Source organism: Vipera berus (genome assembly GCF_964194415.1).
Source record: "Vipera berus genome assembly, chromosome: 5".
In the NCBI taxonomy this organism is placed as follows: Eukaryota; Metazoa; Chordata; class Lepidosauria; order Squamata; family Viperidae; genus Vipera; species Vipera berus.
Window position 1 is genome coordinate 95,050,706 of NC_138207.1, and position 16,158 is coordinate 95,066,863.

The window sequence follows — 16,158 nt, forward strand, 5'->3', positions numbered from 1 at the left end:
AGTCCTTAGCTTGATTGGACTGGAGCTGCCATCCTTTCCAGTCAGGAAGGATTTTAATTGAGCCGATTGGGGGAGGAGAAGATGGAGAAGGCATTTGGTCTTTATTTTTTTTTATTGCAGTAATGTATGTGCTGCTTTAACCTAAGCAATTCAAGCCAAGGCTTGGAAGTTTTTGGTATAAATTATGACCTACCAAACTGAAAACAGCCTATAAGCTAGGACTCTCAGCCAGTCAAGTACTGTACTTGGTAATACCATTTTCATGACTGCCCATGATTCTCTTCCGAAGTTCTCAGTTTCTCAGCCTTCCTAATTTTTTACTTATATATTTACTATATTTGTATACTGCCACCATCCGTGGTGATGGAGAGTTAAAATAGAAAAAAAAACAAAAACAAGAAGCGATGCATCAGAGATGAAATTTGAATTCTAGGCTAATGCATCAGTCAGCTGTTGATGCAATTAATCCGTTAAAAGCAATCAACATTGCTGAGCCTCAACTCCCAACAGCCTCACAATGCAGGGCCACTGGAAATCAAAGTTCAGAGAGAGCCCGAGGCCAATGTAGCCCATGTTTAGAATTCAGATTCTTAGAATACTATTTTTCCTACCAGTTTTGAAATTATTATTGTTGTAAGGGCAAGAAAATAAACTGTTAATGGATGCACAGTGACTAAATGCAGCATTAATTCAGCAGAATTCCTGTACATTTTATGTAGTATTGCCTTTAATTTGCAAAGACAAGACTTCTGTTTATGCCCTGAAATCACATCTCTAATGAAATGTTCCTTCAGTTTGAGAGATTGTAGAATTTGAATGCCTTTTTTCTGTAGTTCTGGGAGGAAGACCTTAGAATAAATTATAGCTACAGTTGGTAGCCAGCATGGAAGGTTTCAACTAAATAACAGGATACTGGCCTTTATGTGCTAAATTAAACACACATTTCTACTGCATTACACTCTGATAAAATAGCAGCTGTGACATCAGGACATAGGCAGCCTCTGATTGCTGTAGCACAGCTACGCAGAATGTGGTGTGTCCACAGCAGGGGAAGTTCAAAACAGTGAAATAGTGGCCCCAACCATGCAGCTGAAGCCTGACCCATTGTTGCGTGTATTGAGATCCAATGGTGTAGTTCTGGCTATCATCTTGATTCAGGAATTGTCCCGCATTCCATCAGACTACGTGCTGAGCTAGCTATGAGGTTGCAACAAGTTACAAGAGCACTGGCCACCATTACAGTAAGCTCTGCCCCTTCCTGGGCAGACTCTGGTCTGACATAGGCCTTTCACCCTCATTCTTCCTCCTCCATTGGCCCAGAGAATGTCTAGCCAGGACTTCAGGTTGACCTTGTTGTTTTTACTTAACTGATGGAGTTGCCTCTTCTTTCCACTTTTGACAGAACATCAAATCTGGGCCTACTAGTACTCTGAAAAGTGTCTATAGCCAACCTGAACCTGTAAGTTCTCTGGCTGATAGACACACACACAAACCCCACCACCACCCAGGATGCAGAAAAAGAAGCATTCTGAGAAATAGCAGAATATCTGCATTAAAAACTAAGAATCTTCCTCCTCTTGCTTATCAAGAAAGATGAAAGGGAGAACCCTGGGCGTCACGCCAGGCATGCTATGTGTTTAGTATTTGCTCCTTGCCTTTTAAAATTGACAAGTTGTTAAAAGGTGAGACATCCATTTTTTTATAGGACAATATTGCAATGAAGCAATTGCTGGTGAGCTTCATTCAGTTGGCCCCCGGAAGCTGGTTTGGTCCCTGAACAAGAGTCTGGAATCAAATCTCTTGTGTTCCTTGCATTCATCTTCTGACTGCAGTGGACAAAGGCAATGGTTGGGCATTGTGTGGGGAGATGCAGGTCCAATTCAACCCAGAGATTTTGGGGGCAATGACTACATAATTGCCGTAGTGTTATAACGGTGATAAGTGGAGAAGGGAGATTTCTTTGGAGGAAAGGTGGCAGACAAAACTAGTACGAGAGAAGAGCAGAGCCAGCCCACTTACCAGCTACAACCGTGTAAATAAAGCTGGCAAAGTATCCATCAAGTTTAAAACAATCACAATAACCACGGCCATTTCTTCCAGAGAACCTTTTTAAGGACTTGATTGTCATAAAGCACAGAATGTTTCTTACTTCTTGGATGACTTAATGGTTTCTTGTTGGCCATCTCTTTGAAGCCCCTGACATTTCCTAGAGAAGTGGACTCCGATTCTCTCCGGCACTACAGCTGGGCTGCGGAGACCTTGGATAATGTTAACCTTGTGTCTAGCCCCATTCACTCAGGGTAAGTACTTTGGATACTATCCTTTCTTCACCCAGGGTGAAACCAGGCAGTGGCTTGGAAGAAAGGGAATAACCTATCCACGATACCTTCCTTGATGTACACTTCCTTCATACCAACTGTGGAATTTGTTATTTATTGCTATTGAGTGTCTACACCGCCATTATGCTGCTACTAACATGTAGAGTAGCTTAAAGTAATCAAGAGATACAGAACAGGAAACCTAGCAATAAAGTTGATGCTTCTGATATAGCAAAACAATGAAACCAATATCTTTAAAATATTAATTTGACTTGAGTTTGGGCACCACTTCAACAGCCCAGAGCAAGAGAGAGCCATATCAAGATAAATAATTAGATGGCTTTTAAATTAAACATTTAAAGATATGAGTAGTCCCGTTCTGTAATAGGGAACTTCAGGAGATCCTGAATCACACCAGTGCCAGATGTCTATCTTGCTCTGAGATTAACTGTTGGGATTAGAAGGCAAAAAACATTTATCCTTCTACGGTAGTCACAATACTGTAGTAAACATGTTTCAACCCATGACTCAACTGGGTGTATTTGGAGGAACTGAAATAGTTGCTAGTTTCTTTGTCTTGGATGTATGGAAGAACCTTTTCATTTCTGAGAGATGGATGGATAGAAAGATAGATAGATAGATAGATAGATAGATAGATAGATAGATAGATAGATAGATAGATAGATAGATAGATAGATAGATATGCAAATTCTGAGTACATTCCTCTAAGTAATAAGAAACTTGGAAACTGCTCCATATGTTAGCAGAGATGTGTCTGTTCTGCTCATGAATGTGGCTGATTTTGCTTTACAATCTAACTCTGAGCTTTATGAGCCAGAATCAGTAGAGAGGGAGGTGCAAAGCACACACAGGGATACTATCACAAAGAGGACTGGAACTCAGCCTACATATTCATCTGTTGACTTTTTTTCCCTCCTGAATAACTCTGAGCTCAAAAGTTCCCAGTCCACTCTTTTGATTTAAGACTACATTATGGAACGCAGATATTTTGTAAGGTTTACATCTAATCTAAGAGTTCCCTTTTCACCCCTGCATCAGTTGCATTAATTGTTGCAAAGAAATTAGCACTGATAATTAATTAGGCTAGGGGGCATGTCAGAGAAATGGGTATGTGTCAACAAAACAGCTCAGGTTCCATGAATTTCAGTCCTACTTAAGGAAGATTAAGATGATTTGAATTCCCAGTAAGTTGAAAAATACATTATGCCTGCCAAATAAAGGATATATATTTTTCAAATGCTAGTAATAATCCTCTCAGAGTTCTGAAGACTACTTTTAAATGTTTAGACATGTTTGCTATAATTACAGGGTAGCTTCCATTTCCTCTTCTTCCCTTCAAAAGCATATCTATAATTAGAGCTGTAAGCAAAATAATCTTCCTACCACCAAATCAAGATATGAAGGAGGCTTTTAAAAAGATAAACATTACAGCTTTATCCTTCATGAACTTTCCTAATCTTTGTTAGCCTCGTTCAGTGACTTTATCCCAAATGGTCAGCTTTATTTAAATTCATAGCAGTCTAGAATAAGCTCCTTGGTTCCCCCAAATGTCAGCATTGTTTGTGGCACTATTAATATGGTGATAGTCATCTTCTCAGTTGACGCATCCAACAAGCATGAAGTAGTGACTGGGCAGCTGCATTTGAAAAGGGGCAGCTCTTTTCGTACTACTCAGAGGGAGAATACTTTGCTTCCTTCCCCTTAAAAGTGAACTACGAAACATTCCTGCAGCGTAGAAAGGGACATTTTTACCTCTGCAAGGCTGCTAAATCTCTAGATCAAATAGATTAAATAGTTGTGAATTGTGCAAGATGGCAAAGACATGGACACAAGCAAGTATAATTCCTCCCCAATAACTCCCACTGGAAGGATTAACCAGCCAGTTTGTACAACATTGTCCCAATAAAGGTAAAGGTAAAGGTTCCCCCGCACATGCGTGCTAGTCGTTTCCGACTCTAGGGGCCGGTGCTCAACTCCGTTTCAAAGCCAAAAAGCCAGCACTTGTCCGAGGACATCTCCGTGGTCATGTGGCCGGCATGACTAGACGCCAAAGGCGCACGGAACGCTGTTACCTTCCCGCCGTAGTGGTCCCTATTTTTCTACTTGCATTTTTTTTACGTGCTTTCGAACTGCTAGGTTGGCAGAAGCTGGGATGAGTAACAGGCGCTCACTCTGTTACGCAGCACTCGGGATTCGACCCGCCAAACTGCCGACCTTCTGATCGACAAGCTCAGCGTCCTAACCCACTGAGCCACCGTGTCCCTTATTGTTCCAATACCAGCTGTTAAAACCCGTATATCAGATGCCAAAGACCAGCTGGGAAAATACTTCTTGGTCACATCAGATGGGAACTCTGAAGAGTTCTGATAAAAGGGGCCTTTGCCGTGGGGTCTCTCCAGATGGCTCTCAGACCCCAAGTTTGCTGTCTATCAAGCCTGCACTCGCCTTCCCCCTCAAGCATGTCCATTAAACCATACAGTATAACTCCTATATCTGAGATCCCTTAGTTTTCTCACACAGGTAAAAGTCAATCCTTAGTGGTCTTGCACTATTAGACCTTCACTATTTTTTCTCTAGAAATTGGAAACTCCTAGTATCCAGGCATCCAAACAGTCAACATTTGAGGCTTGGGGCCACTTGTTTCTTTTTCTGTCTCTGGCCTTGTGAGATTTAAGCCAAACACTTTCTATAGTCCTTCAAACTTCTTGGTCATCCACTACCGAATTATTTTTTTTCCAGTTAATTGGAAGTTTATTGGATTTTTCCACAATGCCTTTTAAGGCTAACCATGCTTTAGGATTCAGATGAAACCCTAAGGTGTGACTAATTGAAACTGACAGCAAATGCTTCCAATCTCTGCACTGGGTCCAAGATACACAGGAGCAGAGAGCATCAGTGCTGATGGATGGAAAGGATAGGATCTCAGAGCTTTGCTGCAAATGCAGTTTATCCTGAACATTTGCGCTATATTTTCTCCTAGACATGTGCAAGCCCAGTAAGCCATCAATTGGGAGCTTCAACCAGTAGGAGCCGGGATCAAGCAACAAACTAAGCCAGAATCAAGCTAAACATATGCCCTCACAGTGTGGCATTGTTTCAGATAACGTGTTCTCAAACATTTAAAATACTTGCTCAAATCAACTGAACATCATTTGCTATCGGTGTTACATAATCCAGGTTCCAATGCAAAATAGTCCTTAATTTTTCCCTGTCCCATAGCAGAGTATGGATCCACATCTCCAACCAGTTTTTGAGCAAAGGTTTTAATTTCAGCAAAATGCATATCGCTATCGCCCATCTCTCTCCACCACCTATGACCAAATTGAAATGCTTTGCTTTTGTTATATTGCCTTTGTTTATGATCAACATTTTTGTTGCTTGCTTCTAATAATCTCATATTAATTTTTCCCCAATTTGCTTTCTAAATTATTTTGCAGCTATTCCTCTCCACTCCCACAGTATGATTCAAGGTGATGATGCTGTCTGTGACTTCTCATTTTGCCTCTCTGTGTGTTTATTTTATTTTTCCTCTCCAGTTGCAATGTTTGTAGATGTTGTAGTGCGTCTCCAGTCTTTCCGCCTTCTGCTGTAGACTTCCCCCTTTTGTCTACTTGTTGTCTTTAGTATTGTGCTTTAGAAATTGTTCTGTAACTCATATCTTTGGTCTGATAATGACTTAGATGGTCACTAACTCTTAATGTCATTTATATAAACTGCATGAAGAAAATCATTGTCTGGTGTCTAGGAGGACTGATAGGGGTTATGGGCATTTTTTGATCACAAATACTAGAGGAATTGCTAAAGTCTGTTATCTGGTGGGATTTGCCAGTGAGGATCTATGAAAGAGGTTTCACGAGAAAGAAACTATTTTAAAATAATCAACAATCAAACTGCAGCTTGCTTTGGTAGTCTTTCTAGCTAGAGGGCCATGGTCTTACATTACAGGTACTTGTTGAGCTTGACAAATCAAGCCAGGATTGGCTCTTAACCATGTCCGTATTCTAGCATCAACCGTGTTGTTTAAGCAAATGGTCAGAAAGAATTGTTTAGCAAACTCACTCAGAAAACCTTCAGGCCTTGCAAAGTTGGGAGTTTTGTTGATTAGACTAAACAAGCCAAAAGGGAACCATTTAAAAATAAGCTGAGTTCTTGGGACATGTCAAAGTTTGGAAAGGGAAGACAATTCTCTTTGAGACAACCTTCTGATGCGCTGCACGTCCTGGGGTGGATTCCCCATGAGCTGTTCTGAGAAGTTCTGAGCTGTCCAGAGTCGCTTAGGATGGCAGCCATCTAAATCTTTTGAAGAAATAAAGAAATCACTTTCCTGGCATAGGGGAGGGTGACCAGGTTGGAGCCTCAGGGCAAAAATTAATACACATGCAACAAATTGGCAATGTATTCCTGGGCAGAAAATGCACCAGATTTTAGAGTGATTTTTGGTTTTTTGGCATGCTTCCATCTCTATAAAATCAATGTCAATCCAGAGTCTTATTTTTTTAAAAAAAATCAAGAATTTGAAGGAAGCAGCTTTTTAAAATCTATAATCACATTGAGATTTTTAGGCCTGGAAATGTAGAAAGGATAGCTAATTAAAAAGAAAAAGATGCTTTAGAATAATGTGCAAAGCAAGTTAAGCAAGAAACAAACAAACTAACCCAGAGCAGTTTAAAGTATTTTTTGAAGTAGGCAAAATGAAAGCTGCAATTATTTTGTAAAGGCAGCTCTAAGGGCAAATGGACTGTGGAAACTAGACATGTCCGTGTTGCTTTCTGAAGAACCACATGGAATGGTCTGCCATTGCTCTCTTGACCTGTTTGAATAAATGGTATTTAATTCCAGCAGAGACTGAGGGTTAAATGGACCTCATAGCAAATGAGCTTCTGATTGTGTCCCATACCACCGTTTGAGAGGTGTGAAGGGAACACACAAGGCTATAAACATGGTCTTGGAGCATCGCACCTCTGCCAGATCAAGTTTGAGAAAAACTCATTCTCAGCTCCACTGCCCTGTCCGGTCTGGCTCATTGGTCCACCAACCTGCCTGATCTTCAGGCTGGACTAGAGTAAGATCTGGAGGACAGACACCATGAAATCCTGGAGGAACTGCAGGCTAGCCTGGGAAAGTGACAGTCAGTCTTGAAGATGGCAAACTCCTTCCCTAATTGTTGTTTATCACTAAGGAAGTCCACCTGGATGTCCACAAAGTCACCAGGAACTACGCTTGACTCAAGGAGGTCTTATTTTTGTCCTCTAAGCTCAGCAGAATTGGAAGAATTGTTCAAAAGGAAGCCAGAACATCCCCCATGGGATGACAATGGGGTCGAAGTGAGCTGCTTTCTTTAAGAAACCAACTACGAGGAAGTGCAGTAGAACACAAAGTTCAGGTTGAAGATGAGAGATTTTAAGGGAAAAAAGAAAGGAGACAGGGTTTTTTTTGGACCAAAGCCTATTTTATTTTATTTTATTTTATTTTTAGGGGAAAAGGTGTCATGTATGCACGTTGCTCTGATAGTTTCTGAAGAAATAGAATGTAAAGAATTGTTAAATGATTAATGGCTCGTGCTGATATTTTCATTATAGGAAGGGCTGTGCAATCCTTAGCCATGGTGTTGTGCAATCATGTGATCAAAATAAGGGGGGGGGAACTGTTTCTCCTCCAAATAATCTCTCGTGCAAAGAATTATTTGTACCCTCTGCTGAGAAATCAGCTGCCCAAAAGCCACCCAGCTCCCTGCAGTTCTATCCAAATTTGGCCGCCTTGGTCTTGGCTGCTCCAGGGAGCAGAGAGGTGGTCTCCGTGTCACCTCCTCCTGAGTAGACCTGCACCCAAATGGTGCCAATCAAGTGCTGGCTGTTCTCAAGAGAGCATTTCCTTCTCAGTGCATTAAGTTGGTGTTAAAGAGATCTTTTGCTCCATGCCAGCTTCTCCTGACGCTGCCCATTCCTCTTCCAGTTTTCTGGTCAGCTTTATGGTGGATGCCCGGGGAGGCTCCATGCGCGGCAGCCGCCACCACGGCATGAGGATCATCATTCCGCCACGCAAGTGCACGGCTCCCACCCGCATCACCTGCCGCTTGGTGAAGAGAGCCAAGCTGGCCAGCCCCCCGCCCATGGTTGAAGGAGAAGGCTTAGCCAGCCGGCTGATTGAGATGGGGCCTTCGGGGGCACAGTTCCTGGGGTAAGTGGCCCTCTGGGCCGATCGCTCGAGTTGCTTCTCCTCCTTAATCGGTTGGATCCTTGTCTTTCCTACTGTGGTCACCCTCCGAGTCTTCGTCGATTTGTTTGTGACGTGTGCTGCTTCACCAGAGACCAACTCCCCATAGAGTCCAGAGGCAGCTCCTCTTCGACAGGTGGGATGGGATGGAAGGCGGAAAGGAGGTCATTCCGCAGAGAACGCCCCCCTCTCTCATGGGGTCAAATCAGCCTTTGTAGTACTACCCACTCATGTGCAGAGCAGTCCATGCCCCCAAGCCCCCCCCTCCGCCCCCGTCTCTCTAAAGAAACACTCTGTTCCACCTTTCCTTCTTCCTTGGCTGTTGCTCACCAAGAGTAGGAGAAGAATTAACCTGCAAAGAAGCATACTGTTGATGTCAGTCCATCCACAGTTACCTTTCAATGGTGGAAAGGTCCTATCCTGATAACCTCTGGCTCCTAATTTCCCCTCTTGTTTTTCTTCCTGCGGCATGGATGCCACTAGTAAACTGCATCTTCCCACCAATCCTCCCCCTTTAAATGAGGGCGAGAGCCTGGTTAGCCGAATCCTGCAGCTTGGGCCTCAAGGGACCAAATTCACTGGGTAGGCTCTTTCTAAGCAAAGATATCAAATGTCTGCAGTTCTTTTCTCGTTTTCGGTTTTGACTTGCTTTTTATTTTTCTTTTCTTTTCTTTTCTGGTTCTGTGTTTTGATCATGCCCATCTCTTTTACGTTCCCTACAACAGTTACAGCAAAAGCTTCCCATTGGTTTAAATATCACAGGCAGCAGTGAATCCATAGTGGCTTGATGATAGTGGTAACACTGCTCCTGTCCAGCTGATCTTGTGCTTTGAGCATGTGGAATTCACGGCAAGCATTTCTGCTTTCATAAGTTCTGTGCTTTTTCTTAATTTTTCTTTTTTTAGAATAGCTTTTTCTTACGGTCTCAGCTGCATTTTTTTAAAAAAGAAAGATCCACCCAAAACATGTGTTTGTTTTACTCTTGCTGATAGAATTCTTGACGAGGCTTTGAAGTCAGTTTGTGGAGGAAGAAGATGGGCAAAATTGGGTCATTTTCAGCAAGCAATATTTATAATACAAGGGTGGCCCAATTCAGATCTAAGATGGGGGTCAGGCCAAAGGAACCAAGAATGACTCTGATTCAAAGCAAAGACATTTTGAGCAGTTTCTTCACTGTTGCTCATCAATAGGCCGAGTCTTGCCAGGCTAAAGCACTTATCTGCAAGGCTGTTAGATATATACCCAGCAAACTGGTGGGTGGGGTCTGCCTTCGCCCTTTTCCTCCATACCGAAGACTCCAAGCTTCTTTGTCTCCTTGTTCCCTGGGGGAAGCCCCCTCCTTGCCAAGATCTCTCAGGACACCATAGTCAAAATCTCTGGAGAAGACCCAGTTGGGAAGATGCTCCTCATGGTTTGGGTTAGTGCATGCGTTGCAGGCTGCACATGGAAGCCGAACCCAATGAAATGGGCTGGGTTTGAACAATACTTAAGGCTACCAACCCCCTGTTCCCCAATTAAAACTAAAAAAATAATAATAATTACGTAGATATTTAAGTTGCCTGGGGAAACTTGGATGAGTCCTTGAAAGGTTGAGGAGTGGTAGGTTGACTAATCTTATCAGCAAAGAAGGAGCTCCTGTTCCATATATTAAATGCCTCGCTGTCTCCAATCTAGCTCTTCCATATCTAGTTGCCTATCTATACCCACACTCTCTTTTAAACGTTTATAATTAATGTATATAGAATTAATACTTCTGTATGTGTGTGTCTCTTAATTTACACGCATTTATATTTAGTATTCACACACAGGGACGCTGCCCGTTTACAGTAATCTGAAAAGAATTCATATTTAGAATCGTTGAACTCCTTAAATATACTGACAGCTGGTATTCCACAGTGGTGGAACTTAATCTACCCTGCTATTCCAAGTCTTCTATTGAGCCCCTGTTCTACCTTCCCTGTGAGTTTTGCTTCTATTCATGGACATAACTGTGTGAGCTTTATCCAGGAGACATTAGCCAACCAAGATTGCATTCAAGAAAGTAGTTGTTGGTGTGTTTCGGTATTTTGTACATGGGGAGCACCGAGTTTAAGTTAGGTTACCAAATGCAACAGCCCTTGGAGATGTTGCTGTTTTCTTCCAATCACATAATTTGGATAACAATCTGTGTTTTGGAAAAAAAAAATTAAAATAAGAAAAGGCACAATTTAAGTGGAGTTAGAAAGCTTTCCATCTCGTGACCTTAAAGCATGTAAATAATAAAATTGGTGGGGTAAAAGAGCATAAATTAAGTGCAGGATGTCCTAACTGTCCCTCTTCAAAATGCTGTTGTTCCTAACGCCACAGCTGGAAGTGCAGAAGAAAATCTGTGTCCCATCCTGCTTATTTATTGAGTGTTCGCTGCCTTTTCTCAGCATGGACAGATGCTCTGTGGTGGTAAAATACGATGAGTTGCGATTGTTTCCCACCGATAAAGCTCTGTAGGAAATTGCTGAACAATATTAAAGCTGCACAATCCATAAAGGCTTACCTTTCTGTGATTAAATTTTTCATATAGAGAATGAAGAGGGCCCCTCTGCTTAGTTTCCACGCTGGTGTTTGCAATTCCGGGTGGAAGACTCAAGAGTTGTGATGTCTGTTACTTAGAGGGGGTTGGAAAAGAAGGACAGGATTTAACTAACGCAGGGCGTGCGTACAGCTATGCAGGATTGTTGTGTTGTGTGACTTCGCAAATCACCTGCTTTTTGATACTTGGGGAAAGAGCCAGAGGGGTGGGTTGTACGCAGCTGATCGCTGGGACTAACTTGGGCAGGGTAAGTTACAACACTGGCAGACAGGGGTGTCCTCAGTGTATGGTCAAAAAACAGAAGAGAGCAGACATGTTGTGGTAGCGGCAGCTTTGACGACAGCATGGTGCCCCCCCCATCTTGACTTTTCTGATCATGTCCTGCAGACACCCCATCCCAAGAAAAGAGCTGCTCTGCTACAGCCATCAGCCCTTGGCCACAGTTTCTACTTGGCCTATTGTGGTCTATTGGAAGATGGCCCCACAAGGGAAACCAGAAACTGGCCCACCCCTTGTGGCTGGTCCAGCCCCAAAATTTAATTCTAATTGTCCGATTGCAGAATTTTAATGGTGTAAGCCCTCTGGAGTCACCATGTGTGAGTTGGGCGCCCATATAAATGTGTTAAAGGGACGCAGTGGCTCAGAGGGTTAGGACTCTGAGCTTGTGGATCAGAAGGTCGGCAGTTTGGCGGGTCGAATCCCGAGTGCTGCGTAACAGAGTGAGCACCTGTTACTCGTCCCAGCTTCTGCCAACCTAGCAGTTCGAAAGCACATAAAAAATGCAAGTAGAAAAATTGGGACCACTACGGTGGGAAGGTAACAGCGTTCCGTGCACCTTTGGCGTCTAGTCATGCCGGCCACATGACCACGGAGATGTCCTCGGACAAGCGCTGGCTCTTCGGGTTTGAAACGGAGATGAGCACCGGCCCCTAGAGTCGGAAACGACTAGCACGCATGTGCGGGGGAACCTTTACCTTTACTTTATAAATGTGTTGAATAAATAAATATCAGGGTTGTAAAATAGCTTTGGAGGTTGGAAAACATCTCCAAGAAGCAGCTTGTCCATTTCCCCCTTGTCAACCATGTCCAAGCCTCATCTTTTCTACAAGACCAGCAGGAGATTGCGTAAAAGAGAGTCGCCTTGTGGGGGAGAGAGAGAGTCGCCAGCAAATTTAAATAGATAAATAAAAATAAACAAATGAATAAAAGGGATGGGAGGAAAACAGGATCCAAAAACTGGGGATCAGTCCCCGATAGCCCAATCCAGGATGGTGGTTATAATGCAATGAGTCTCCTGGAAGTCTGTAGGACTTCGGCATCCCATGGCATCTTCAGCCTTTTTAGTTGCCGTCATTCCATTGTCTGATTTCATCTCCAGCCTTTTGCTGAGACAGCTCTGCTCTCCATCCGAGAAAAAAAGAGTCGCATGTCTGCAACGTGGCTCTTCTTTGAGACGCTGTTTGGCAGGGAGGGCTTCTTTCTCAGCAAAGTGAGAAATCCATGGGCTGCAGCACCAACCACCTTCTTGAGACTCGCACAGCCTCTGCCTGTTTCCCTTCAGTGCGGTTCCTAGGCTGGGCAGAAAAGAGAGCCCTCTTTGTCATCCTTCTTTGTGTCATCCCTCTTTGCAGAGAATTTTGAGGCACAGAGTGAAAAGCATCTCTTTCTCCCCATCTCCCTCCCTCTCCCTCTGTCCCTCCCTTTCTCCTCTCTCCCTCTTTCTCCCTCTCCCTCTCTCCCTCTCATTCTTCTCCCTCCTTCTCCCTCTCCCTCTCTCCATCTCTCTTTCCCTCCCTTTCTTCTCCCTCCCTCTGTCTCCCTCTCTCCTTCTCCCTCTCCCGCTCTCTCTCTTTCTCCCTCTCTCCATCTCTCTCTCTCCCTCTCTCCTTCTCCCTCTCCCTCCCTCTTTCTCTGTCTCCCTCTCTTTCTTTCTCTCCCTCTCCCACCCTCCTCTCTCTATCTCCCTCCCTCTCTCTCTTTCTCTCCCCATCTCCCTCCCTCTTTTCCTTTCCCTCTCTTCTCCCTCCATATTACTCCTTCTCTCTCCTCCTCCCTCTCTCCCTCTTTCTCTGTCTCTCCCTTTCTCTCTCCCTCTTTCCCACTTTCTCTCTCCCTCTTTCCCACTTTCTCTCTCCCTCTTTCCCTTCTCCCTTTTTCTCTCTCCCACTTTTTCTTTCTCCCTCTCCCTTCCACTCCCTCTCTTTCTCTGTACATCTCCCTCCCTCCCTCTCTCTCCCATCTCCCTTTCCCTATCTTTCTTTCTGCTCCGTATCCCTCCTTCTCTCTCTCCTTCTCGCTATCTCTCTCCTCTCCCCTCTCCCTCTTTCCCTCTTTCTTCTCTCTCCCTCTCCCTCTCCCTCTCCCTCTCCCTCTCCTTCTTCCTCTCCCTCTCCCTCTCTCTTTCTCTCTTGTTCTGTACCTCTCTTTCTCCCTCTATCCATCTCTCTCTCTTTCTCCCTCCTCTCTCCCACCCTTCCCCTTCTCTCTCTCTCTCTCTCTCTCTCTCTCTCTCTCTCTCTCTCTCTCTCTCTCTCTCTCTCTCTCTCTCTCTCTCTCACACACACACACACACACACACACACACACACACACACACACATGCTAACCCTGAGTAAGTTTTGCATTTTGGATAAGGGCAGGATCAGCCCTCTCTCTGTTTGCATAGTCAAAGACATCCATCTGTCTAGTTTTCTGTCTCATGCGCATCCACCTACACGGTGCTCCACAAGAGATAAAGCCAAATGAGTTACTAAGCAAAATGGCAGCCTCTGTGGCTCCAGCAACATCCGTGGCCAAGAAGAGCTGGGACAGTCTCAGGAGGAGGCCAGGCAGGTACTGGATAAGATCCCCAGTCATTTGGGTTCTGTGCACCATGTTTTTCTTTTCACGCTTGCCCAAAGCAGAAGAAATTATGAATGCAGAAAAAAAAATATTGTCACATTAACATCCATTGCATGATGTAGAGCAGCTCAGGTGCTTTCCTTGAAACTGGCGTTGTCACAGCAGATCTTTCTGGCCAGATCACACCTCCCGATTATGACCTCTTACTGCGTAAGCAGCTTCCAAAAATTTCTTTTCATTTGCTTGTGTGTCTTTCTGTAACTTCTTGTTTTCATATGAATCGGCGTTTGCCAGCAGTCCTGTGTTTGCTTCCCCCCCCCAGTTTGGCGTCGGAGTGAATCAAACGGTCACTTGCAGGTCAAGCGGGGAGAGGTTTTGTGGCTTTGCCAGTTGTTAATTGCTTGCAACCGGATGACCTGCCGTTTCTGACCCGTGGAAAAAATAACTGCCGGTCGGTCGGTAGCCATCCAGCCTCAATGGCTTTTCTCTTCCTTTGATGCAGCCCGGTTGTGGTGGAAATCCCCCATTTTGGATCGATGCGGGGAAAAGAACGAGAGCTGATCGTGCTGCGGAGTGAAAATGGGGAAACCTGGAAAGAGCATCAGTATGACAGCAAGCACGAAAACCTCACGGATATCCTGAATGGCATGAATGAAGGTAACCGCGCTCGCCTTGCAAATATCTCTCTGGCCAGAATGGAGGCGGTGCAAGGATGAAAAATGTGCACAGTCCTTCCCATTGGGACCACCGGGGAAAGTAGGGCAGATCTCTCCGTACAGATTTCTCTTCCAGCAGAAACAAAGGACGACCGTTTGACCCTCACAATCTATGCTTACCGTTTTTCCTATTGTTTTTATTTTTTCTGTTTACAACTTTTGGCCTTTTTGTTAGCGTGATGCTGATTGCTTTATTTGGTTGATATTTTTGTTCTGTCTTCAACAGGATAGGGCTCATTAAGTGGCACAATTGTTCCCTAACACTTCTGGTTTTATCCCTGGATCATGGCTGTTCTTCTGAGCTACGGCTGACTTTTTTTCAGGCCAGGTGCTCCTATGAGTCAGGCTCACCCTGACTTCAGACGCCAGCCTGTTCGGCTGGGGAGCGCACCTACAATCTCAGACGGCTCAGGGCCGGTGGTCCCGGTCGGATCTACGGCACAACATAAATTGGTTGGAGCTCAGGGCCATACACCTGGCTCTACGCCACTTCCGCTGCGCAGTGGAGGGTCAACGCATGCTAGTCCTCACAGACAACGTGGCGGCAAAAGCCCACATAAACCGCCAAGGGGGTACCCGTTCCAGGTCCCTGATGGCCGAGGCTCAGTTGTTGATATCCTGGGCAGAGACCAACATCTCCTCCCTCAAGGCCGAGCGTATCTCGGGACAGGCGAATCACCAGGCGAATTTCTTGAGCTCCCGCTTGGAGAGTCTCCAAGAATGTCTGGGTCCTCTGTGTGGGAAATGCCCCCTTCAAATGAAAAAAATTGCTAAATAAGCATTATACCTGCTCTCAGATGCACCAGCTCTCTGCTTCTTTGCTGTCTGCTAAATATTCCCCTCCCTTTGCCTTTTTTTTTAAATGTTAAAGCCAACATGGTTTTTGCTGAGTAAAACACCATCTACTGGCCAAGACGGGTATTAAAAGGGACCGAGACATCGAGCGGATTCAGAATGTATGTGACTCTCTTGATCCCGCAGATATTGCAGGAGGAGAGTCAGAAATCAGAAAGAGTCTGGTAGACCACAAATGTTATTAAAAGGCTCAGATTTTTTTTTAATAAGCTTGTGCATTTTCAACCATTTTAAGATTTATTTGGGTGGGTATTGCTATTGAATGTGCTTCTCCAGAGATTTGGAATCAAAAGAAAGTGATTTTAAACTGTAAATCCTTCTTTTTAATTTGTGCTGGTGTATTATTATTATTATTGAAGAATATGGATATACTTTTTAAGTTTTAACTATAAATTGTTAATTTGCTTGGAGAGAAAAGTACACTCTAAATTAATTAGCACATCGGTTCCAGAGTCGTATCATTCTTGCCTGACTCAAACTTCAAGCAATCCCATTCTGAGAAAAGGCTTAATCCCATGCTTTGAAATAGAAACAGAAGTGCTTGTAAAACTGAAATCGGCATGCTTCAAAGTTGATTCAGAGAGGTTGGAGTGTGAGGCTGACAGAGTGAAGGGATCCTCTGGGGGCA

The 16,158-nt window shown here is 44.1% G+C and overlaps 1 protein-coding gene across 1 annotated transcript in view; it reads left to right on the forward strand.

Moving 5' to 3' along the window:
* Positions 1–16,158, forward strand: part of ANK3 (ankyrin 3) — a 190,115-nt gene that overhangs the window by 132,427 nt on the left and 41,530 nt on the right. The window contains exons 26-28 of the mRNA XM_081329703.1: positions 2,194–2,300; positions 8,292–8,516; positions 14,462–14,616. Coding sequence (XP_081185829.1) covers positions 2,194–2,300; positions 8,292–8,516; positions 14,462–14,616 — 487 coding nt within the window. The remainder of the gene's footprint in view (positions 1–2,193; positions 2,301–8,291; positions 8,517–14,461; positions 14,617–16,158) is intronic.